Raw genomic sequence first — 26,597 nt, 5'->3', positions numbered from 1 at the left:
AAAATGGATGTCTTAAAGGTTTGTCTCTGTTTCTACTAATTCATCAGGAGATTCTGCATAATATTAATACTTCCATCAGATGAAACCATTTACCAAAAAAGAGTGTGTTTGTGGGACTTTTTCCACTGGAACCCTGGAATCCAACCAACTATCTTGCTCATCCTGACCACCTTATTGATCTTTCTAAAGGGGAGATTAGGTGGAACCTCCCTTAGAGACAAATCTGCTTTACCACTCCCAGCCTTCAAACGTCTGGTGGTAAATTATGATGTTCAAATTGAACTGCGATAACTGTGGTCTCTGGACAAGCACCATATGAGACCATGGTTTGGGGACATGAGGACTCTATTCTAAACTCCTGGAGACGAGGGCGTACAGCGATATGGTGAAGAATGCTGCACATTTTTCATTATGTGGCATCTACTGTGATGCCAGGCACACCCACCTAGCAAAGAACAAAGAATATCATGCAGCAATTGTGACCTTGTTCTTCAGTATAGTGAATCTCAACCTTTAGCTGGTAAAAGAATCACCTGGGGGGCTTATTAAAACAGATACTGCTGGGCCCCATTCCCAGAGTTTCTAGTTCAGAAGGCCTGGCATGGGACCCCAGAATTTTTCAGACAATGCTGAAGCTCTTCATCTGGGAAGTACTGCTTTAGCTGTTACCCAGTTTAGAGCATTTGCAAAGCATTACAGAACATGGTCTAACTCCTAAGGCTACACTGTGGTTAGAAGTCGCTTTAATGTCAAGGGGCCTGGCCTTGAGTCCCTTGAATGCCTTTTTGTGTGTTCATTTGGGTGGCCATATCCTGTGAGACAGATAGTCACTTGGATTGTTGTGTCATCTAAGACAGTAGATGTGAAAGGGCTCTATAAAGATTGAAGGGCTATACGAATGCTATTTATACTTTATTCACTTATGGCTGAGTTCCACACATAAGACTACGGCTGCTTGTACAACAGGAGGTTGATGCAGGCTGGTGGAGAGCATACAGGGCTAGCTAGCAGTCAAGAGTCTGAATCCCATTCCTCTGACACAGACCAGCAGACACCACGACTAGGTCACCTTTCCTTTCTGGGTCTCGCTAGGCACACATGGGAAAGAGGAAAGAGCTGGCTGGTTTTCCAAGTAGGCTGCCACAGGTTGCCCCTGGCTTCAGGGCAATGCCTTGGAGGTGAGTCTTTGGGACTCAGCCCATTTTCAAGCACTGAAACTCCATCTGGATCTGTTTTGTAGACTGGATTTCCAAGTAAGGATTCTTCTGTAAAAAAGGGCTCTGCTAAGAACAAAGCCAGTTTAAAAACTACCAGGGTGAATGATAATCTTAAAGTCTCCTTTTAGCTCTGAATAGCTACCATCAGGACCATGGGAATGTGTCCCGAACAACGCAACTGTTCTTTTTTCCCACAACTGACTTCAAAATGCAGAAGATTCACCCTTAAGGCTGCCTCTCTCTAGTCTGCTCTAACAGGAATCTTCTGTCACCAGGTCCTTTGTCTCCACATAGTACCACCCTCATTGGAGACAATGGTGTAAGACTGAAGGTCAGGAGCAGGGGGTGGATTACAGCAACGGTAGGGATGCTACCCACCAGCCCAGAGAGGGCATTCTGCTCCAGGACGGTGACCATCACTTGGTGTACCTGTTCCAGGTCCTGGACATGGGGTATATTATTTGACAAGAGGACCTTTTGAGGAAGGTCCATAACTTATGCCTCTCTGTAAGTGGGATGCCCAATTCAGTTGGTTCCCATAATTCATGGCTGATGCTTGTCCTTGTTGGTGAGATATCTAACTAGTGCCCATGTTCTCGTAGTCATTAAATATTCTGTAGATATCGTCTGCTTATTATAATATCCATCCCATAGCAGGCAGGTAAATAAAAGCTGAATGGACAGGACCTGAATTCAGCAGCAGAAGTGGATGGCACAGGTAGTCCGCAGCTCCAGCTGACACCAGAAGGTCCCCGGGGAACACCTCAAGGCCAGGTAAGTTGAGCACCACAGAACTCCTCCTGTGCTCGTAGAACCTGTGTTCAGGAGATGGAAGGAGAGTGCTTATAGCTGACATGCAGGGAGGGCTATCACTCAGACCACCCCTGGGTACTCAGAAGTGACTGCTGGCATCTTGATTAATGCTGGCTTTCTTAGGAGGCCACTCCAGGCATGGAGGGCTGTGATGACCCATACAACCCATGTTTGACACCTTTTTAAGCCTTACTGACTGTTTTTGGGTTTTGACTAACCCAAAGCATAAGAGTTTACCTGTTAAGTGTCAACACAAACATACCAGACATGTTCCGACTCAGGAGGACACTAGGAGAAAGCCTTTAAACACAAGAGTCTTTGCAAGTTACTCATGTGGCCTCAGAGGGAACAGGATGCATTGGCATGGCCACTACACACACCCCTAGATATCAGAGGCTGGTTGTTTAAAGGCAACATTTTTATTTTTCCCAGGGAAAAATGGCAACTGGTGTTGGAAAAGCTTAGCCAACAGGCCTATCTACCTACTCCTTTCTTCTACCCTATTTCATGAAACTTCCTATCTGTCGGATGTGCACAAAATAAATGGTTGACATCAGACACAGTGCGGAGTAGCCGCAAAATCACTAGGCATGTGATCAGTGATTTCTAAGGAACAAAATGAGTAAGGAATTACAGCATTCAATTGCAGGGATTTTCAGTTTCCCCGTCAGAGCTGTTCAGATATTCCTTTAGTCTCTTCTGAGGATGAGGGAATGCAATCCCCTCTACTTACCAACCTATGTAATCTCTAAATTCCCTTTTTAATCAAATAGCTTAGCATATCATTTACTTTATATACAGAGGAATTTTGTCTCCAACAAAAAGTAGAGCTGTGAGTTTGCCTTGAAAGTTTGGAGTCTGGGTCTGTCATTTTCCTTTGGATATTATGATTTGAGTATTGCCACGCAGCTTCCTCCTCCAACAAAGAGGCCTTGCCTGGAGCCCCTTGAGGCTCCCTAGGCCAGTCCTTCCTCTGATCCTTCCACTTTCCCACCTACCTACAGTGTGAGTCCTCCACGCCTTGTAGCCAAGTGCCATGCTGCTGACTTTTTTGCAGGATTGATGCCCTTTCTGCCTGTACTTTCATCTCTTGTCTCATAATTGAATATTCTTGGCTCTCATGCCCTTCTTCCTATCAATATATCTGCTGCTGGGGTCCTGCTCATGTCCTGTCAGGCCTAACATGCTGTTGACCAAAGCTTGGTATTAGAATAGCCAGTGGAATTTATTTTATTACCCATCCCCAAGTCCTACCTCTTGGCTTCTGATAAAGTAGGTCTAAAGGTGGACCACTGCATCTGCGGTTTTACCCAGCTCCTTAGATACTCAGAGTTGGAGAACAACTGATTTTGAGAATACAAGTACCTTGATACAGGTCTTTCCTACCTTTAAAATATATTTCAAATTCTCAGCCTTTGCTAAAAACATTTTAAATCATTTTACATATGAACAGTAGGACAAGTTGTATGGGCATGTCTAATTAGTGAATAACCTATGTCTCATAAATTCCTACAAAATCTATGAGGTAAGAATGCCTCAGACTCTGCAGACAGATGACAGAGGCATAAAAGAAAGTTAACTGTCAGTTATAAAAGCTTGCTTCCTCTAAGAAGTCTCCCCTGATGCTCAAAGAAATATTTCTTCATATTTGTGTGCTGGCATCCCCTAGACCAGGTCCTCAACGGCTTCCATCTGTATTAACACAGTTGTCTCATCACTTTTATCTTCACCTTCTGCTCCATCATTTTGGTTCTATCCCACATCCAGTCACTAAATATAAGTTATCCAAAATATAAGTCTGGCCCTAGTCCTTCCTAGCTTCAGATAAACACGTTTTTAAAGTATCCATACAAGCCTTCCATGAATTGGCCCAGTAACCTTCCTAATATTCTTTACTTTGCAATTTATTCTCTGGGAATGGATTGTAATTTCCCACACAAAATGTTTCACATGTCAGTGGCTTAACTGGGAATGCTTTGTACTCTCTCTGCCCTCTCCAAACCTGTCTAACTCCTATTCATCTCATGAGATTTAGGGCCATGGATTATCTAAGGAACTTGAAAGGAAATTACTTAGATAAAATCAGGCTCAGATTTATTCAATTAGCTGCATTTCCTAGGATTTAAAAATTTATTTTGACTGGCCTCTCTCTGTTCTTTTTAAATTGGAAAATTTTAGAATAATGTTGCAGAACTGCTAGCTATTAAGCCAGTGTGCCTGCCCTTGTCAAATCACTGCTTGTTGGGGTGCCATGTGCCGAGTTAATGCACTGACAAGCCCTGATTCCCTTGCAGCTAGCAGAGGCTGTGTGACACAAATTTGGCCAATGAGATTTAAACCAAAGTTTCAGGGTGTGGCGCTTGGGAAAATTTTTCAAAGGGGACAGAGGTGGCTAGATTCGCCCGTTTCCCTTATTGTTGTCATGAACATGGCTTGATACCTGAAAGTATACCAGTAATCTTGCAAATAAAACAGCAGAACCGGAGAAAAGGAGCCTGACAGGATGCCGACGTCTGTCCTGGCTTGGTCTCTGGTTATGTTACAAGAGAATATTCTTTATTTGCTTATGTTGTTCTAGTTGGGTTCTGGTATGCAGACAAAGGCTGGCTTAACTGACACACATCTCCTCATCCTGGACTTCCTTCTCCAAGAATTCCGCACTCTCATTTGACTTTCTCACCACCTATTTCTGATGAGGTTTTAAACAAAATCATTAGAGTTGCAATTTTTCACAACTCTCCCATTTGTGTTATTTGCCAATCTAATGTCCATGGTGGTTATGAGGATGGAGGGGTCTGAGTTAAGTGGAAGCTGGAAAACTTACAGTAATTTGAATGAGAAATGTAATTCTAGTTTCTTCATTTTGCAAACAGAACACTGGAACTGATATAATGAATTAGCAGTACATAAATCCAGCCAGGAATTTTCACAGTGCTATCCAAAAGGAATTAGGTAGCATAAACTACTTGGAGCCCCAAGAGGTCCCCTGAAAACAAGTATTAGAAGCTTCCCTGTGAACTTGATACTGTTCCTGATAAAGACCCTGGAAACATGTAATGAGGTTTGGTATTTATGGGGATAGAGGGGATTGGAAAAAATACAGTAATTTAAATAGGAAATGTAAGCTACGTAAACTTTGGGGGAAAAAGTTTACTCTTTTGAGCGTAAACTCTAGATGGTATACAATCTGCTAAGTACTATGAATTTGGCGAAGATTCTATAAGCTATTTTTATATTCCCTTGGGACTCTGAGAGGACATAATGAATGGTGGAATAGAAGAATCAGTCTTCCCTGTCCTCCTCCAAGCTGACTTAGGCATTTGTCTTCCATGCTTCTATAGTTCTCTAAAACAATGGCTAAGAATGTGGAGTCAAACTGCCTGGATTTTAATCTTAGCTGAGTGACCCTGACTGAGCAAGTAACCTCTCTGGTCCTGACTGCCATTTGTGAAATGTAGACTTTAATCACACCTACTTTTTTTGTGAAGATAAACTGATCAACATACAGCACTTAGATCCATGACAGGAACTTAGTAAGCTGTCAGTAAATGTGATTATGTTGGTTGTCGAATATACTATAACATCATGTTCTATTTATGTGTCTGTTTATCCTACTAGAATGCCATCTCCTTCTATTTAAGAAACATGTCTTTATCATTTGTGTCGGTGGGTGCTCCTTTAGAACTCAGTCCATGGATACTGATGAACATGAATGAATAAAAGACTCTTCTGAGGTTGTCCTCCTTTGTGGAAAGTATCTTACTTTACAAGGTAGTTGTGCACATTCATGTCTTATCTACTCCCCTCTTACCCTAAGTTCCTACCTCCTGGTCTAAATCCTTGTCTTCAGTAAGGGATCGATAAATATTTCTTGACTAAATGAATAATAACCAAACCTGTGCACACTGAGTCATTGCTCTCCCTTTCTGACACAATCTTCTGCAGACTGTGTACTGCAGTAATAGCTAGCTACTCACTGTTTAAACTTACCCTGCACCTCATGCCTCCATGACTTGGCTCAGGTAGTTCCCATCTGCCTGCCTATCTCCACTCTGCCAGGGACACACACTCATAGGCATCACTAAATTCTAGCTTAGATGCTCTCCCTCCAGAAATCTTTTCTAATCCACCCAAAGAGAGCCACCTTGCCCTACTTCCTCCCACTTCCTCCCACTTTGCCTCTACAATGATTTCATTGAAGGCTCATGCTGTGTCTTATTATCACAGACTTTAAGCATCAAGTATAGAACCTGACATAGAATAGATAACCAAATAAGCTTGTTGAGTAAACAGCCATGTTGATCTATAGAATGATATACAGATAAATTCCAAATGAATTTGCTCTTCCACTCTGGATCACAAATGAATAATTGTATGCATACACAATACACAGAATGCAATTTGAGTTCCTCCACCTTTAAAGGTGATTCAGTTACCCCTATCCATTTCTTCCTTATCTGGCATACCTGCTGACATGCTACATCCTTTTGGGAGCACATTAGGGCAGGCTTTGGCATTCAGTGTGCACACATGGAACAGAGGGAAAACAACTGCCTTGTACTAGGCTTGAGTGATGACCTTGGCCTTGTTGCCTTGGTGTCTAAAACCCAGGGATGCTCATTCTAGAAAGGTAGGTATGCCCATGGAATGGTGTAACAGAAGCTCTGATGACATTCTTGTGTTCATCAGAAGAGGGAATGGGTTAATAAAAATATCAAGAATTACAGCTGTAACCATATGGAGACCTAGGAAAACAGTAAGAAAGAACATTTGCACATAATGAAGAGACACGAATTGGTGCAGAAAACCTGCCTCGGCATCACTTGTGCCTGGCAGCAGACTAGATTTCTGGGCACTCTGCACAGGAACCCATGCCTGTATCAGCCAGAGATGCTCAGATTATTGGATTAGTGATGTTAATGCAGTTGCAATGAATTCAGAATGACTTTGCATTTAGGTCTCATGGGGGGAGAGGTGCTGGTGGTTCCAAAGTGAAAGTGTTAGTCACTCAGTCATGTCTGACTCTTGTGACCCCATGGACTATAGCCCACCAGGCTCCTTGGTCCATGGAATTATCCAGGCAATAATATTGGAGTGGGTAGCCATTCCCTTCTCAAGGGGATCTTCCTGACTCAAGGATCAAACCTGAGTCTCCTGCAATGCAGGCAGATTCTTTACAACTGAGCCACCAAGCAAGCCCAACCTACTTCTTTTAGTAACTGCTAAAGGATAGTAACCTCATCACTGGCCTTATAATAGCTGTCCCCACAATGGGGCTGACCACAGATCAGCCCAGACTAATTGAATAAGAATCTGAATGTGTAATGTCAGGCCAGAATGTTTTAAAAGTATCTCTAAGTATTTCTGATAGCTGTATCAGGATTCTGTATCTTATTTTTGCTATTCTAAATGGGACCGCTTCTTTTAAGACACAGCATGTAGGGTCACTGTGTCCAGTTCTAAATTGATTACTTCCTGGAAGCAATCACTGTAATAAATTCAGACTTATCTCCCTTCCCCGAACGAAATGGTAATGTACATGGGGTCATGGCATCCTGTGTGAAGAGGGTGTGGAAGAGAATTTTTTGGTACCCAATTTCCTCAGAGGAAGATTAAACTAAGGAATGAGCTGAGAATAACTGCAAAATGTTTGGGGTGTGGCTGGCTGGCATGCCATTGTCACTGTTAAGTACTGTATAGTTTCTTGCTACCCTTTAGCAGTTTGGAGAAGCACACTAAACAAACAACTATGAGAAACACTTTTTTTTTTTTGTCTTTTGGTTCTATGCTTGGCTATTCTGGTTCTTTAAGGATAAAATTCTGGACCCAGGAAGTTGTATAACTAATTGGGTGTCTGACCCAGACTTCACAGTCTTCTTTGGCTTGCCAGACCCCCACCTCCCCTGCACCCAAACGCAGACAAAACCACACTTTCACTAACCCTGAGTTGTGATGCCCCAGGCCGGTCAGATCTGAAGGAACTAGTCCCATGGTTGCTGGAATAATCTTGTCTCCTTTCTGGTACCAGAAATTCTCCTTACTCTGTCTTCCGCTGAAGATCTGAAGGTCCATGGTGTGGGCTGGGGTGGCAACAATGTAGAGAATCCAGAGAATTTTCTCCCACAGTTGAGCAAGCCACACACCCAGGCATCACATTCAGCAATGAGCCTGTGATCACATGTCAGTGCCATAAAAGTTTCTGGCTGGTAGAAATGTGTCCCTCAGTGGACCTCAAATACATAAATTTTGTGAAGACTAGATTGTTCATGCTGCACATTATTCTGACTTAAAGTCAGCGGGCACTTCCTGAGCATCAGCTCTTACTGGACATTTTGTTAAGAGCTTTACATGCACTAACATTAATTTTCACAAGTACTCTATGAAGTGGAAATTACTGTTCTCATTATAGAGCTGAGGAAAAGTGAAACTTAGAAGGACAGATAGGCATTCACTTAAGGTCTCACTGTTAGTGAACAACAGAGCAAGAATTCAATTTAAATACCCAAGTCAGACTCCAAAAAGACCTGGAAATACGAAGAAGAGAAAACGGTACATGAACCATTTAAGATATTGGTTTTTTTTTTTAAATTGATATATAATGATGGTTACTATTTTAGATAAGAACCCACCTGCAATGAAGGAGATGTGGGTTCAATCCATGGTTTGGGAAGATCCTCTGGAGAAGGAAATGGCAACTCACTTTAGTGGAGGAGGAGCCTGGGGGTACTCTGTCTATGGAATTGCACAGTCCAGGGGGTCACAAAGAGTAGGACACGACTTAGTGACTAAACACCACCACAGTGGGTTGAATGGAAAATCCTCTACCCCCCAAACACATGTCCATCTCTTCAGCGCTGGAGCCTGTGATCGTGTTATTTGTAAAAGGGGCTTTTGCAGATGTAATTAAAAGACTTTGAGATGAGATTATTTTGGATTATCTGGGTGGGCTCTAAATCCCATGAAAGTGAAGTCGCTCAGTCGTGTCCGACTCTTTGCAACCCCATGGACTGTAGCCTACCAGGCTCCTCAGTCCATGGAATTTTCCAGGCAAGAGTACTGGAGTGGGTTGCCATTTCCTTCTCCAGGGGATCTTCTCGACCCAGGGATCGAACCTAGGTCTCCCACATTGCAGGCAGATGCTTTACCGTCTGAGCCACCAGGGAAGCCCCCTAAATCCCATGACGTGTGTACTTATAAGAGATACCCAGAGAAAAGACAGAGATGAGAGAAGGCCAAGTGAAGACAGAGGCAGATGATTAAAGTGATGCGGCCACAACCAAGGAATGCTTGCGTGAAGAAGCAAGGAACAGTCCTCCCCGACAGCTTCCAGAGGAAGTGTGGCTCTGCTGACACCTTGGCTTTGGACCTGTGGCTCCCAGAACTCTCAGAGTGTAAAACGTCTTTTGATTTAAGTCACTAGTGAGTGGTACTTTAATATGAAACCACAGGAGACGAATGAAGTGGGCAATACAACTGAGTGGCAGGTTACCCAACTTAGGACTGCGATTCCCAGCCCTGATGTTCATCATGTGTGACCTTGGCATGTTGCTTCCCAAGCCCTCAGCTTCCTTATGTGGAGAACAGCTGTGAGTGAGACCCTTTCCACTCCTCATGATCTGTGAACCAAGGGTTTAGGTTTGCTATTATTCTCCCCACCAGTGGCCAGTGGGTGGGGCCGTAATTATGTGATGACCTTTACCTTGGCAGAAATGTTTAAAAGATGAATAATAAAAGCTCCTCCTTTAAAAACAGGACAAACACATCTTTGGCATTTTTAAAAAAAGATTCCATGGGATTAACATACAGACACCACTATATATAAGATAACAGGAAGAACCTACTGTATAGCACAGGGAACTATACTCAATATTTTGTGATAACCTATATGAGAAAAGAAACTAAAAAAAAATGGATCTATGTATAACTGAATCCTTATGCTGTATACCTGAAACTAATACAACATTGTAAGTCAACTATCCTCCAATAAATTTTTTTTAAATTGCAGTGAAGAAAAAAAAGATTCCTTCTGTACAGTGGGGTTAAACCAAGGACTAGTGGCCTCTAATTCCCAGGTGCAAATTTTAAAGAAAAACAAAAGATCCTTTGAGAATATGAGTGGGTAGCAACTGAGGGTAGCAACTGTCCTATAGTGATACGTATTAATAGAATAAAAATCTTTTGAAGTTTAGTAAGATAACACAATGTTGTTGTTGTTTTTCTTTTATCAGGCAGGCTTATTAGGCCTTGTTTTGTCTGATACTAAAATTCATGATAAATGTACCTTTTCCAGCAGGTGGTTTTCCAACAACTGTGTGACTGGAAAAAGTTTAGTTCAGTTCAGTCACTCAGTCGTGTCTGACTCTTCTCGACCTCGTGGACTGCAGCATGCCAGGCTTCCCTGTCCATCACCAACTCCCAGAGCCTACTCAAACTCATGTCCATCACATCGGTGATGCCATTAACCATCTCATCCTCTGTTGTCCCCTTCTCCTCCCGCCTTCAATCTTTTCCAGCATTGGGGTCTTTTCCAATGAGTCAGTTCATCTCATCAGGTGGCCAAAGTGTTGAAGCTTCAGCTTCAGCATCAGTCCTTCCAATGAATATTCAGGACTGATTTCCTTTAGGATTGGCTGGTTGGATCTCCTTGCAGTGTTCTATTTTAAGAACCATAGTATTCTACCTTATGCAAGAGGTATAGTACAAATTGGAATGCTTGCTTATAATTGTGAGTTGATTACATAGGAACAACCAATTAGAATCAGTAACAATCTTTAAAAAAGTCCCCTTTAAAAATAATCAATAGAGAAATGACAACTCAATTGCCACTTATGGAACTATAGCTCTCTTGGTTAAGGTCTGTGAAACATTTTTTTTAATTATGAGTCTGTCAAGATTGTTAGAAACTTTTCTTTACATGTTTGACTATAATTTCCAGTTTTCTACCAAAATGTTCCACTTTCTACCAGAATGTTACCAAAACCCATCTGAGAAGGGAAAATGTATGGGGAGCCTCTAGCTTACTCTCCAGGGCCTGGCACAGAATGGCCACTCCATGAATGTGGGATGAACAAATGGGGCTCATCCCAACATGTCACTTTGAACACAACCAAGACAAGCTTTGGAGTTCCAACCGCATGGAAAACACACCCTGCTGTGACATCTTGGGCTCAATCAGTGACAGTTATTAAATCCGCAGGTGTTCAGAGCAAAAGAGGAGCTGCCGGTACCAAGAACGGCCTAGAACTCTGTCTTTTGAGACCACTGCCTGTTCTAGACAAGAGTCAAAATAATTCCCAGTATGAGACTTTCCTGGTGGTACGGTGGACAAAAATCCATCTGCCAATGCAGGGGACATGGGTTCAAACCCTGATCCAGGAAGATTCCACATGCCAAGCACACAGCTAAGCCCGTGTGGAGCCTGCTCACTCTAGAGCCCGTGCTTCGCAACAAGAGACGCCGCCACAATGAGAAGCCAGTGTGCCACCATGAAGAGCAGCCCCTCCTCTCTACAACTAGAGAAAGCCCAAGTGCAGCAATGAAGACAAGGACAGCCAAAATTAAGTAAATAATTAAATTTAAAAAATACTAGTCCGTTAAAAAAAAAAATACCACCCAGTATGATCAAACCATAGTCATAAAAATCCCCAACAACCCAATAAACACTCAAAAGATGAACACAGAACTGATTAGGAAGGTGGCAGAGGTTGAAAAGAGCTAGAGGGAAATAAATTGCTGGAGGAGAAAACTTCCAAAAAGGGATGATACAATTCCCCCTACCAGGCTTGACCTAACCTAACTAATCAACCAATGCACTTCCTTTTTTCCTTCCTTAAAGTTTCATTGAACATCTACTATGTGCCAGGTGGTGTTCGAGACATTAGGGATATGCTGCTGCTGCTAAGTCGCTACAGCCATGAGCAAAATAGGCACAACTCCTGCTGTGATGGTGTTTACACTCTGGGGGAGCTGATGCCAGTGCAAGAATAACACACGGCTCCTGATGTGAAAGGAAGCTGCCAGTTCCCACTCTAGCCTCCAGCCAGGCCCAGATCAAGAAGACCTCCATGACACCCTGAGGCCTCTAACTAATTAACAGTTTTCACATATCTCATCACAAGGGAAAAAAAAAATGTAACTACACGTGGTGATGGATGTTAACTAAACTTATTCTGGGAATCATTTTGCAACATGTACATATTTCAGATCATTATGCTATACACCTTAAACTTATATAATGATCTATGTCAATTATACCTCAATGTAATTGGAGGGAAAAAGAAAACAAAAATATATATTATGGAGGGCTGAGATTTACAGCAACTACTAAAGCCTGCGCACCTAGAGCCTGTGCTCCGCAACGAAAGAAGCCACCGCAGTGAGAAACCTGCGCACTACAACTAGAGAGAGCCTGTGTGCAGCAACGAAGACCCAGTGCAGCCAAAAATAAAGCAGTGGGTACATGTAAACAAAACAAAAAAATGCAAACAGTGATTAAAAAACCAACATGCCATCTAATAATTAGTAGTTACTAACTTTCTACCAAGATTTCACACTTAACGGCTGAGACAGTGCTAGCTATACAACAGGTTTTAAGTAAAAGTCTGGGAAGGATTTAACATTATATTGAATTTAATGTTTGGACTCATCAGATGAACTTCCTGTGATTTATCATTTCACTCTGGGGTCAGAATATTTTAGAAAGAGTAAGTCAGTGATCTGCATACAGAAAGTGCCAAATGAATGAATGACTCAATTTCTTAAAAAAGGTAAATGTGAGTTATACTATTTATCTTATCAAAAGCTTACTAGATGGGTACTATAGTTGACCCTTGAATGACACAGGTTTGAACTGAGCAGGTCCACTTACATGCAGATTTTTTTTTCAAGAAATACTACAGTACTTACACCATCTTTTCTTGGTTGAATCCGCTGACTAATGAACCTCAGATAACGAGGGCTAACTATAAAGTTATATGTGGATTTTGGACTGCACAGAGGGTCAGCGTCCTGAACCCCTGTGCTGTTGAAGAGTCAGTTGCATTTGCATCTCCACTCAACAGATGAGGGAAGCCACAGGGCTTCCCTGTTGCTCAGATGGTAAAAAGTCTGCCTGAAATGCAGAAGACCTGGGTTGGATCCCTGGGTTGGAAAGAGTCAGGTGGGCTACAGTCCATAGGGTCGCAAAAAGTTGGATACTACTGAGCGACTTTCAACAGATGAATACTTTGAGGTTTTGAGTTGTTCAGATACTTGCCCAAGGTCATGCTGCCAGAGAGAAGTAAATATAGGATTCAAACCCAGGGAGTTTGATTCCAGTAACTCTTAATATTGTGTTGTGCTGCCCCTGCTAAGGGCAGTTCCAGATGAAACTGGCTTTAGATGACTCTCCAGATACTTTATTGGTATTCAGAGTTTTTGTCTGGTCTCTTCCTTGTCATTTGGTTTTCATGTTTTGGATCTATTTAGTTTTTTTCTGATTACTTTTGAGCACTGGAAGGTTAGTCTGTTCTCATAAATGTAGTATGTTTATTTTCCTTCTCAGTTTCAGGGCTCATTGAAAAATTAGGTGGGACAGACAGTTTTCTGGGAAGATTGATTTTAAGCTGGTGTGAGGAAAGTGTGTCTGTCCACAAAATCTCCGCCCTCCTTGTTTCATGTTTAAAATTCCAGTAACATGGTTTTATTGCTTGGCTTCAAGTCATGTCCTCTGTCAAAATTCAAATACACCAGGGACAGGTACGTAACACTGTATGCCAAGCAGCCTGCCACCCTGCCTGTCATCCTTCCATCTGTCCTTTACTTCAATAAATATTTTGGAGACAGACTCTAGCTGAGTAATGGCTGTTGAGATGAAGTGTAAAGTAAGTGGTCTCTGCCCTCAGAAAGGTCTTCTTTCTGAAAGAAGATGGATGTCAGAGAAACATATTTGTTTTAGATACTATGATGGAGGCATTTATGTGGCATAGGGAAATCCAAAAGGGGATAAATATACTGCTCTACTTGGAAAGATGAGTGTAGATATGCCTTAAGCTTGAAGTCCTTCACACTTTAGTAAGAATAAATTGTAAAGACTGTTTTCCAGGAAGTGTATTTTGGTGATAGGAGAAAGAGTTTGAAGTGAGTGTGAATTCACTGGAATGTTACACACAGACAGAGGAAACAACAATGAGAAAGAAATTCCATAAAGAAAAACTTGGAATCCAAATCTAACACTGAGCTTATTTCAGAACTGAGAGTAGATTGGGCCCTTCTCACTTACATAGCTTGCCCAACTGTCAGACTATGTGCTAAGAATTTGTAATAAAAGAAAAATTAGTTTTTCAAAAGGGCTACAAGGAAAGAAAACATTGCTGTGATTGACTGATGGCCACAGAAGCAAGCATTTCTTAACTGAATATACCAGGGTCAGCAAACCATTTTTTATAAAGAGCTAGATAGTAAATATTTCAGGCTTTGTGAGCCATATGTTCCCTGTAGTGGCTACTCAGTTCTGTGCTTACAGTGTGAAAGCAGTCATGGACAGTATTTAAATGAATATATGTGGCTGTGCTCCAATACAACTTTATTTACAAAAACAGGTGGTGGGTTGAATTTCTGCCATAGTTTGCTAGATCTTGGTTTATATCATTTCAAAGGCATAGTAAAAGCCAAAGTTAAAGGTTAAGTACGTTTTAAATAAAGTTTTAATAAGTTTTTGGAGGTGAGGCCCCTCAGTTCCCTCAATGGACAGCAAGGCCTCATGTAAAGAGCTCTTTACCTTACACTGTCTGACTGCATGGCCTGGGAAGTAGCCCTTAGAACAAATGACAGGAAGGAGAGAGGGAGCAAAAGACAGGCAGGCAGAGGATCTTTGTGCCAAAAACGGTTAGCTATTTACCAAAAACTCATGCTTTCAGTGAATTTTTTGATTTAAAAAGGTACAGATTGAGTGGTCTGTGGCTGGTGCAAAATTACTTAGTAGTAATGCTTGAATATTTATTAAACATATGAATAGTTTATAGTAACTTACTCTTTCATTTATACAAACATTGCCTACTTCATGCCAAGTACTGTACTAAGTCCTGAAGAAACAATGTTGAATAATTCTGGGTCATCACCATATACCAAGGTGTCCAAAATACTTCAACTTTGATTCCGTGTTGTGACTTTCTGTAACTCTTCATTATTTTGTATGTGATGGTGACATACTAAAACACCCAGCTTTATAAGGCTGCAAGCCCCCTGACCAAGTTTTCCCTCTGACTCACTGGAGGCTATTTCTGTTATTGCCTCACAAAGATTCTGCAGGTCGATAATAGTTACCTGCATGTTATCTTTTGCAAATGGTTTGGTGCACCCCATCAGTTAGCCTTTGGGTCTACTAACTCCATGTTACATGCAAAGTTGGACCGACTTTACGTGGTCTAGGAAGCATTCCTTGATTAAAGACTCTCAGATATAGATCTCCATCCATGATGCCTTCTCTAGTTAACGACCTACTCACAGTCTCTACTCAGATGTTCCATAGGTCCTCAAATTCAACATGTTCAAACTTTCATCCCACCCACCTACATCCCCTTCTCCCCTCTAAGGTTGCCTATATCAGTGAATGGAGCCATCTGCCACCCAACAGTGCAAGCCAGAAGCTTGGAAGTCATTCTTGACAACTTCCTCCCCCTCACCCCTTGTGGTCTACTATTTACAAATGGTAGGTGGTGGTATCTCCTAATAGTCTCCTGAACTGAGATATTTCTTTCTAATTTCACTGCCTTCACCAGAGCCTAACCCACCAACCTCTCATATCTGAATATTCTAATTGTTCTGCTAGAGTTCACTCTCATCAAAATCTCATGTCTACCCTATATCCATCTGATCACATCAATCCATTGAGTGGTTTCACACTGTTCTTAGGGTAAGGAACAAATTCCCTAAATACCCTATTAGACTCTGCATGATTGACTCTAATCAATACCATCTTTCCCTGAAACTATTCTCTTTTCACTTTCTCTGACACGTCTGAATTAGGTATCATTTTAGATCTTAATTCTGGTCTCCACCTGTAGAATATTTCCATTAATGGCCCCCTTCTTCACCAACCTTTGTATCCATATAGTTTGCCACTGGTGGCACATAATACTGGTGGCACATAACTTCTTGCCCTTGAGTTCAGGAGCGTGACTTGCTTTGATCAGTAGAATTAGACAAGGTACAGAGCTCAGGGTCCAAGAGGTCTTGCATATTTCCACTTATCCCCTTGAACTTCTCCCTTCAACATAAGAACATGCCCAGGGCAGCAATTTGGTCCCATGAAAAAGATGAGGGACACATGGAGTGAATTACCCAGCTGAGCTCAAGCAATATCAACTGACCCTCAATTAACACATAGATTTATAAGAAACAATAACTAGTTGCTGTTTTAAGGCACTGAAGTTCCAGCTGGTTTGTTACACAGAAATAACTAGTTGACGTGAATATAATACTTGGCATTTGCCTATGGCTTTGTAAATATTCTCTACCTAAGATACATCTAGGTCAACTAGCGTTAAAATCTACAAGAGTTAAAATCAACAAAGATTGCACAGATGGATCTCATCCTTCCTGCTATTAACAGCAAACTCTTGCTTGAGGATTGAGGGCCAGTAATAAAACAATGGCTAATTCCCTGAGGATGACTTTCCAAATGAAATGAAGGCTTTCCCACCAATCCTACAAATTGGGTGGATGAAACTGGGCTTGGATTTTTCCCTTTCTGCCACAGAAGCTCTTCATCCCTGAAAGAAATGGCAAATCCACTGGCACAGCTGGGCAACCAAGATGAAAGTCAGAGCCGGTTTCTGAAGTGACACAATCTACCTGCATTCTAGATAAAAGCACAGTCTGTTGTTACAGGCATATTAAAGGTTGCCTTAGATTTAAACAGCACATCTTGCTCCTTTTATCCTTGTCCTCTGAATTTCTCTTTGAAAAACTGCTGAATGTTCCTGGTCTTTACATCTTCTCTACCTGACAAGAACTATTACTAAATGGATGTTAATTAAACCACAAGGCCAAGTCATTGACAATTCAAAATGAAAACCATGGCCACTTGTGGCTGTTATACCCTATCCACAAATATCCCAGCCATGGTAAAATGCTGGGCTCTTAAAGGAGACTCTGGAAATTAATAGTTTCACCCATAATATTAAGAGTGACTTGGGGGCTGTAAAACAAATTACCCTGGTTAATACACCATTGGGTCTGCTATGTCAGAATAGAAGATGTAAAAGTAAAAAGTCAACAGCTTTCATAGCACTGGAGAAAATAAAGACACACATACCTGTACTGATGCAATTCTTCTCTCTGAAATAAATTGGAAAAATACACGTTTTAGTCTTGCTCAAACCCATTCAAAATTCCAAAGCAGACATCTTGAAGGGAGAGGTCATTAACTTCCCCAGTTATTAATGTTTTGGAGTTTTCTTTTTTGGGGGAGAAGGTTAGAACATTAGAAATGTGAATAATTTGTTCTTTCTGCCCTTTTAAACCAGCCACGCCTGGTGGCCTTCACACAGCCTGGAATTCCAAGAGAGCCACCTTTACTCTCTAATGCCTGAGAGACCATTTCTAATTCGAGTCCTTTCTTAAAGTGCCTTCAAGGATACTGAGGAAGAAAGTGAGCTCGACCTCCCTCTCCTTCCCCAAACTGCTGCACCCCTTTTACTTGACACCCAGCTGTCCTAAAGACTATGTGTTCCCCCAGCTCTGTGACTTCCTGTGTTGGCTCCCTCAAGGAGGCGCCGCTGCCTTGCCCCCCACCCTCGCCAATTTGGCAACCTGAAGACCTATTATGCTTTGCATTCACCAAATGAGAGGCAAGAGGCTTAAAGCTCTGTCACCTGAGGCCCGGGGGGTCCTGGGATGTGGCTAGGTGCTGAGTGGTCTCCTCTCCGCGGAAAGGAGGCCTGAGGAAGCGACCCCTCCTCGAGGTGCTGAGGCACGGCAAGGGCACGCTCTTTACCGGGCCCCATTTGGAGCTCAACCGACTCGGCTGCGTCGAGGGCTCTCTCAGAGTCCAGAGGCAATCTTGAGTAGAGTCTCAGGGGCCACAGGGAGTGAGAAGACTCCTCTGTGCTTTCACATACCTTGTTGGAAACGTGGCTTGCGGAGCCAGGAGACTCCTGCGAGCCGCCCGAGGTGAGCACTTCCAAAGCTACGCGCTGAGGCGGCGCATGCGCAGTGGCAGTGCCGTGCGCACCTCCGCGCACACTTCCGCAACCGCGGCTCCTTAACCTCCGCAAAGTGGGCGAGGTGGACAAGCGGCCAGGGGCTTGCCGGTCAAAGTGGAGAAGATTCCCCTGGTTCTGACAGTGCTTCTTCGACAGGCTTTCTAGGGAGTACGGAGGAGAGGCCTCGCAACCTGTAGGCTGCACCTCTGGGCGAGATGGCTCCATCTTCTCCATGCCACTAAGAGGCCCCGGTTGCTGGAAACTTCCAGGCGATGTCGTCAGAGTTGCTGTTCTCCTGCCCACACTGGGGTGGTTCCTTTTCCGTCTTCAGATGTCTCTGTTCCTCAGTGTGTTTCCATCCTTTTCTAGAGGATAATTGCAAGCAAGTGGCTGATCTTTAATAAGGGAGAGCAGAGTGCGAAAACTATTGCAAACAAGGAGATGCAGGTGAGAAAAAAGGTGTCTGAAATTTCGCATAGAAGCTTCTAGTTAGTCAGAGGAGCTAACGAATGCCTACTTAACATTAGTATATGTTATGTTTTGTAGGTTATTAAGATAAGTGAGTCCAGCCTTCCAATCTAAATTGTTTACGTTTTGAAATTTGTTTGTTACCAAATTAAGTCGTTTGGACCCTGCTCCCTGCCTCCTTAAGGGAGGGTTCTTTTTTTTTTTTCCCCAATGGGGTTCCAGTAGGTGAATAAGAAGCTCAAGCTGAGATTGACAAAGCGCAAGCTTTACTCAGTGGCCAAAGAATGACTAAGCAGAAATTATGTTCAAAAATCAATTTCTCGCCCTGCAGGTGGGCAACAGTGATTTTTTTTTATAAAAAAAAAATCCTTTATTCTGTGAGCTTATTGACAGTGATTTAAAGAATAAAAACAAAGGGAGGAGGAGTGAAGCTAATAATAGGGACACCTATGCATTAGTTTGGAGAAGGAAATGGCAACCCACTCCAGTATTCTTGTCTGGAGAATCCCAGGGACAGGGGAGCTTGGTAGGCTGCCGTCTATGGGGTCGTAACTGAGTCGAACACAACTGAAGCGACTTAGCAGCAGCAGCAGCATGCATTAGTTTACCCTGAAGGGTCAGGCCTTTTTCCAAGGGAGTGGGGTGCCACCCCCTTTTTATCCTTTTTTGATCTTTAATGTCTGGTCCTAGCAGCCAGTAGGTGTGTCATATACTATGCTAATGTTGTAAAATCAAGGTATGAGACTCAAGATCTGTTGGAGGTCAGATTCATGCCATCTTAGTCCCAGCTGGTTCCATCTGCTTTCTTGTTTGTATCTTCCTTTCTTATCTCTGGACCCTTTAACTTAAGCCTGTGTGTTCACTCCTGCTAAAGGCAGCGTGGAGTGAGTTGGCAGGTTTTGAGCAAGGACACTCCTACTGTACAATGGCCACTGATGTGGTGGTGGTAGTGGTTTAGTCCTTAAGTTGTGTCTGACTCTCTGGGACTCCATGGACTATAACCCACCAGGCTCCTCTGTCCATGGGATTTCCCAAGCAAGACGACTGCAGTGGGTTGCCATTTTTTCCTCCTTGGATCTTCCAGACCCGGGGATCAAACCTGAATCTCCTGCATTTCAGGTGTTACCACTGAGCCACCAGAGAAACTCCCATCAGTTGTTTAGGGGGTCATAATGTCAGACTCCAGAGAAGGCAATGGCATCCCACTCCAGTACTCTTGCCTGGAAAATCCCATGGACGGAGGAGCCTGGTAGGCTACAGTCCATGGGGTCGCTAAGAGTCGGACACGACAGAGCGACTTCACTTTCACTTTTCCCTTTCATGCACTGGAGAAGGAAATGGCAACCCACTCCAGTATTCTTGCCTGGAGAATCCCAGGGACGGTGAAGCCTGGTGGGCTGCCGTCTATGGGGTCGCACAGAGTCGGACACGACTGAAGTGACTTAGCAGCAGCAGCGGCAGCAATGTCAGGCTCTCCTAATTTTATTTAATTTTGTTATTTATTTATTGGGCATGGGTTTTGAGCAAAGATCTGGAGCAGCCTTGGCAACATTTATTGTTTGGTAAGGAAGCCTCCTGCAGTGCAGGAACTGCAGGAGCCTCTGGTACTATCCCTGGGTCAAGAAGATCCTTGGAGGAAGGCATGGCAACCCACTCCAGTATTCTTGCCTAGAGAATCCCATGGACACATGAGCCTGGCAGGCTACAGGCCATGGGGATATGAAGAGTGGGACAGGACTGAGGTGACTTAGCATGCATGCACTTTTTACTTAATATCCCTTCTAGATTCAAACAGGAGAAGGAAATGGCAACCCACTCCAGTGTTCTTGCCTGGAGAATCCCAGGGACAGGGGAGCCTGGTGGGCCGTTGTCTGTGGGGTCACACAGAGTCGGGCACAACTGAAGCGACTTAGCAGCAGCAGATTCGAACAAAAAAACTTTTAAAAATTTTGGTGATCTAAGAGAGTAAGAGACTTCTTGGAAGCCACAAAGCGCATCACTTTTTATTTCCATTTTAAGAGAATCAAATATACATTCAATTTACCTTACATTCTGCATGTATGTATGTATGATTGTATATATGTATGTGCTTTGGTATATACCAGGGATGTAAGAACAAGAAAAACAAGGCCCTTTCCCTCAAGGTTTAAACTACAAAATTAGACATGATTTCAAAGATAGTGATGCAAAGTATTTGGCAAAACACATTTTAGATTTTAGCCATCCCCATGTTTTGGAAAATAACTTGCAAATTTGAAAAGAAAAACCCAGATGTCACTCAGATGCCCAGCTTTTCATGTTTAGAGGTGCTTTCTATGGTTCACTAAGGCAGAATTACCTCGTATCTGTTCTTGTGTTCAGCAAATCTGATTCTTTCATTTGCCAACTTGATTCATGGTGACATGCAAATGACTTACTGCTATGTCATTATTTTGTAGTTTTCCATATGGAAAAAGTAGTTTCCTGTGGAAAAGCATCAATCCTTATCCATCTATCAAGTATTACTTAAGGGTCAACTCCTGATTATTTACACGTCTGATGTGGGACTGTGGAACAGATAATATAACCATCTTCCCTTGCCATGAGCAACGTGGGAAATGGTTTAAGATGATACATGGCCTGTTGGTTGAGGAATATCAGTAGATGACCACATATTCTGAGATTTCCAATAATAACTTCAGCAAGTCTATAATCCTTTATTCTGTTGGTTGCACCATGTGGCTTGTGGTACCTCAGCTCCGGGACCAGGGATTGAATCCACGTCACAGCAGTGAAAACACAGAAGCCTAACCAGTAGGCCATCAGGGATCTCCCAGTAAGTCTATTATTCTAAAGCAATCTGTAACCCTTCAGGAATGGACAGCCCAATTTTAAGGATAGCTAATTTGTTCTTTTAGTGCTGTATAATTTTAATTGCACTGACAATGCTTTTTAGTAGAACTTTTTCTACTGTGTATTATTTACATCCTCAATTTGATAATAGAGAATACTGGACACCTGTAAATTCTTGATGACCTGTCCTTGATTGTCACTCATGAGATTAGCTAATATGCACTATTATGACTATTTACTGTAGTTCTATGGAAACTACAGTAATTGCTGCAGGTTTTTATAGCATACGATTGTTTACCCCATATGAAATGGCCTCACACTGATGTACTCCCAAATTTTTAGTTATTAATTCTAATTATAGTTTTGTACTTGCCTATGGCAGGTTCTTTCATTTCTTTGTTTCTTCTAATCTGTTTCAGGCATAGAAGTCCAATGATCCTGTGTCAAGAGAATTAATAGGCTCTTAGATTTACTCTTATCAGTAAACGGGAGGAGCCCAAGATCATGATATTGTTATGACAATGCTGTGACATTGATTTAGGGGGACTCTATTCTCTTACATTTATTCCCTGGCTCTCCTCTGGTTGAAGGCCAAGTGAAACTACCAGATACTGGATTTTAGACTGGAGAATTGTTTAAGGAACTACTTAGATATCAACTGAAGTTAATAGATTCTTATCTACAAAAGAAACCTGAGACTCTTAACATTGGGTTTGCTTTGATATTTTGAGCCGAGTCTCAAATATTAACAGAGCTTCACGTGTAGAACAAAAATGCACTAGGTACCCTTATCGAGGGGGCAAAGGGAGACAATAATACCTGCTAGGAAACTCAACATTTTAGTTATGGTGAGGTTGAACTGGTTTTGATTTTAGATTTTAGGTAATTTCTGGCTGATACCATCTTCTTCATAGGAGAAGAATGATTACTAATGAAAACAGGCATATTAGGTCTCTTTTCAGGTCCTTTACTGGAGGGCCAGTTCCTCGTTCTCCTGACAAATGGCTGAGCTGAGGGCTGGAGTTACAGGTACTTCTACACATGTACACAACTGGGGGATTATGTTCTGTTTCTCAACAAAGCATTGTTATAATTCCAGCAGCAACATGGCTAAAGGAGTTCAGAATGTTTACATAGGTACTTGCATAATAGTTCTCTCAGAATTCTTAGTCCTTGGGTTTCTTGTACCTTCTTTCTTCTTAGAGGGATTAGGACATTGCTTCAAATTTCCTTCTAATTGTCCTGACTTAGGGTGTGGCAGTCAGTACGTGGTTATTATACCCAAGGGTCATTCAGTTCAGTTCAGTTGCTCAGTCGTCTCCGACTGTTTGTGACCCTATGCATTGCAGCAAGCCAGGCTTCCCTCTCCATCACCAACTCCCGGAGCTTGCTCAAACTCATGTCCAACGAGTTGGTGATGTCATCCGACCATCTCATCCTGTCATCTCCTTCTCCTGCCTTCAGTCTTTCCCAGATCAGGGTCTTTTCCAATAAGTCAGCTCTTCGCCCGAGGTGGCCAAAGTATTGGAGCTTCAGCTTCAGCATCAGTCCTTCCAATGAATATTCAGGACTGATTTGCTTTAGGATTGACTGGTTCGATCTCGTTGCTGTCGAAGGGACTCTCAAGAGTCTTCTCCAGCACCACAATTCAAAAGCATCAGTTCTTCAGTGCTCAAGTTTCTTTGTAGTCCAACTCTCCCATCCGTACATGACTACTGGAAAAACCAGGGATTTGACTAGACGGACCTTTGTTGGCAAAGTAATGTCTCTGCTTTTTAATACACTGTCTGGGTTTGTTATAGCTTTTCTTCCAAGGAGCAAGCGTCTTTTAATTTCTTGGCTGCAGTCACTGTCTGCAGTGATTTTGGAGCCCAGGAAAATAAAGTCTCTCAATGTTTCCATTGTTTTCAAGGGTCAGTAAGTACTTTTTACTGGCCAGTGTCTCAAATATTGGAACCAAGACAGTAGTAACTGCTGACATCCCTCACTGTAGAACTGAAGAAACTTTAGCTACAGCAGAGCTTTGGGAGGCCATTGCTGAGAAGGAGAGCCCAGGCTCTAGAGTTAACCATCTGCTTGCTCTCTCCACCTAAGCACCAGCTAGCCCTGTGACCTGGGACAAGCCCCTCTGCCTGGGTCAGCCTCCAGGCCACATTTATGAAAGAGTAATAAAGTCCCTCCCTCATAAGCTCCTTGCAGGGAAAATAGGTGAGGCTCCTGGGAGGCCCTCTCTAAATAATTATCCCCATGGATCTGGTAAGAAGCCAAAAGTTAACCAAAAAGTTCAGGCTATCTCTTTTCCTTTACTTCCCTAGAAGACTGAATCAATAAATGATCACTATATTATAAAGTGAATTCACCAGGCTTTAATCACCCAAGCTTTAAGAAGCCAGCAACCACCACCCACACTGTTGGGGGAAGCGATCTCAGTGTACTTGAAATTAAACCGCACTGATTAATGATTCACCCATCATGCTTAGACCTGCGAGACCAGCAGGACAGGACCAAGAGAAGCTGGTAGCAGCAGGATCCGAACAAATGAAAAATGCAAGAAGGGAACCCAGCAGCAGCTGAACGTCACCTCTGATACCTGTGGGATGGTCTGCCTCTGAAGGTGACGTTGTCCAGGTGGGTCCAGACAGGGGAGCCCGGAGACCTCAGAGCAAGCTGCCAGGCGAGGATTCGGAAGAACAGGTTCCGCACCTGTAACAATGAACCCTCCTGGCTGAGCACAGGCACACTTGACAGGAGCTGAAAGGAGGAACTGGCCTCTCCCCTTCTTAGAGATGTTTCTAGTTATTTGTTTATGAAAAGGTCTAAGGGAAAGCAAGTTCAGAATCTAAGACCGCCCAGGTCAGATGATTTGTTTCTACAGCACAGGGACTGATCCAATAGAGGATGCAAATGTGGCTTTTTACTTCCCCTTCAGGTGCTCAGTGAGCATCTTTGATAGCTTAGTGAGACAGTTTTAGGTATCTTATCTGTTTGCTTTCTCCAAAGTTGTGAGAAAACATTCCTTTCAACCTTAAAGTACTTACATCCTAAAACATTTTGTGTTTATTTAGTGGAATGTTTTAATAAGCATTGGCTTCCCTCATGGCTCAAATAGTAAAGAATCTGCCTCCAGTGCAGGAGACCTGGGTTCGATCTCTGGATGGGGAAGATCCTCTGGAGAAGGAAATGGCAACCCACTCCAGCATTCTTGCCTGGGAAATCTCATGGACAGAGGAGCCTTGTGGGCTACAGTCCATGGGGTTGCAGAGCTTTGGACACAACTGAGCGACTAACAGTTCAGTTCACTTCAGTGGAATGTTTGGATAAGCGTTGAATAATAGAGGAAATGATCATTGTACTTGGGAACGCATTTGTGAGCGTTAATTTTCAAGTAATTAAAATGCAAATGGAAAACATTCGTATCTACAGGTAGTCTCATTAGAACAGTACCCCAGAAAACCTTTGGTGTCTAGGTGGAGATACGGCATACAGTCCCAGGAATGTACACAGTCTTAAAAAATGTTTCTGCAGACTCTTTACAAAAGCGAATTCAAACAAGTTCTAATTCGGTCTAATTTACTGGTCTTCATTGTTTAGAATTATTACAGATACTTACTGTTGAGGTTTCTTTAGGTCGGTGGTTCTCACAGTGGGCTCCCTGGGTCAAAGGCATCAGTATCACTTGAGACTTTGTTTGAAAGGTGAATTCTTGCCCCTCCCTACCTCCTGAGTCAGAATATCTAGGGGTGGGGCCCACAGTCTCCCAGGGATTTTTTACAGATTAAAGATTTGAGAGCTGCTGCTGTAGGGGGAAAAAAGATCTAATTTATAGATGTTGGCCTTGTGATAACCTTTGCATTAGTCCTTAATCCTTTCATATTGGTCTCTTTAGAACATCATTTACTTAGAACTTTGAAAAATGACTTGACCTTCTCACTTTACTACTGTCACTGTCAAACCCAAAATGCAGTATCAGGGGCATTTCTCTATTTTGCCAGCATGGAGCCAGCGTAAATAGTCTGAGCTCCTGCCAAGGCTATCTAGCAATGAATTGTCTCACTTGAGGAAGAAAGAAGTATTGAATCAAGTATTTTAGCTTTTGGTTTGTGGAAATGAAGGTCGAACTTGATCGGCAAGTCCCCTCACGCAAGCCTGATTGTAATACTGTCTCTCCTGGGGAATGATGATAATAGGATATTTGACACCCATCCAGAAACTTTCAACCTCTGGTTGTATCTTAAATAAGAAAATTAAGAGTCTACCGAAAGGTCACAAAGGATTATCAGGGGGGAAAAAAGATAATTTAACCTCTAAAGAATAAAAGGGACAGGGAGGCCTTTTGATTGGGGAAGGGTTACCATGGTGGAGAGGGGATCCTGAGGGTCAGCTTCTCCCTCAGGGCCTGGGGCAAGCTTCCTGAAACAAAGGTGGGCCTTTATCTCCCATTGTGACACAGTACTGTCGAGGGGGCATTTCGTGCTTTTCCCTCCTCCTCACTCGAGCAGGGTAAGTCTTGACTGGGGAGGAAGCTGCTTGGGATGAGCCCCTTACAAAGTCTAAAGCTTGATAAACTCTTTTTCTATCATGAATACGTAGATGTGAGGCTTCAAGCTGTAGAATTCTGACTGGCCTTCTAGTTTTGTGGGTTTTTTTAATTAGTTTTATTAAAAAAATTGGAGAATAGTTGATTTACAATTTTGTGTTAGTTTTTGCTGTACGGCAAAGTGATTCAGTTAAACATATACATATATCCACTCTTTCTTAGATTCTATTCTCATATAGGTCATTAGAGTATTGAATAGAGTTCCTTGTGCTACACAGTAGTTTTCTTATTAGTTATCTGTTTTATATATATTACTGTGTATGTGTGTCAATCCCAACCTCTCAATTTATCCCTCCCCACCTTTCCCACTTAGTATCCATAAGTTTGTTTTCTATATCTGTGTGACCTTTCAGTTTAAAAAAAAAAAAAATCCCACGTTAAAAGTTAAGAGTTTTTATAGAAAATTTTGGATTGCAAGGTTTTTTTTGTTTGGTTTTTTTTTTTTTTTTTTTTTTTTGATTGCAGGTTTTATTTTTCAGTGAACCA

General features: G+C 42.5%; 2 protein-coding genes across 11 annotated transcripts in view; one reads left to right on the top strand and one right to left on the bottom strand.

Annotated features, from left to right (window-relative positions):
- The window catches only part of PLEKHG7 (pleckstrin homology and RhoGEF domain containing G7), an 86,090-nt gene extending 67,563 nt beyond the window's left edge, over window positions 1–18,527 (bottom strand). For 4 of the 7 annotated variants that reach the window (XR_014082549.1, XM_081592127.1, XM_081592128.1 and 1 more), the window contains exons 1-3: window positions 18,131–18,212; window positions 17,326–17,348; window positions 1,905–2,032 (exon numbers count right to left, since the gene is read on the bottom strand). Coding sequence is in view for 2 of the 7 variants with exons in the window: in XM_081592125.1 (XP_081448251.1) it covers window positions 1,905–2,032; window positions 17,326–17,348; window positions 17,885–18,198; window positions 18,244–18,448 (670 nt within the window). In the remaining 5 variants the exon portion in view is untranslated. Of the gene's footprint in view, window positions 1–1,904; window positions 2,033–17,325; window positions 17,349–17,884; window positions 18,213–18,243 lie in introns of those variants that run through there. The other 3 variants (XR_014082547.1, XM_081592126.1, XM_081592125.1) reach the window with 2 other exon arrangements.
- Window positions 18,222–26,597, top strand: part of LOC145546142 (uncharacterized) — a 482,768-nt gene continuing 474,392 nt past the window's right edge. For 2 of the 4 annotated variants that reach the window (XR_014082550.1, XM_081592132.1), the window contains exon 1: window positions 18,222–18,661. The gene's annotated coding sequence lies outside the window, so the exon portion shown is untranslated. Of the gene's footprint in view, window positions 18,662–21,418; window positions 23,839–23,994; window positions 24,143–26,597 lie in introns of those variants that run through there. The other 2 variants (XR_014082552.1, XR_014082553.1) reach the window with 2 other exon arrangements.

The sequence above is a fragment of the Giraffa tippelskirchi genome, chromosome 4 (assembly GCF_054371585.1).
Source record: "Giraffa tippelskirchi isolate mGirTip1 chromosome 4, T2T-mGirTip1v1.2.pri, whole genome shotgun sequence".
In the NCBI taxonomy this organism is placed as follows: Eukaryota; Metazoa; Chordata; class Mammalia; order Artiodactyla; family Giraffidae; genus Giraffa; species Giraffa tippelskirchi.
The sequence above is the reverse complement of the archived record's forward strand: the minus strand, read 5'-3'. Positions and strand labels throughout refer to the sequence as shown.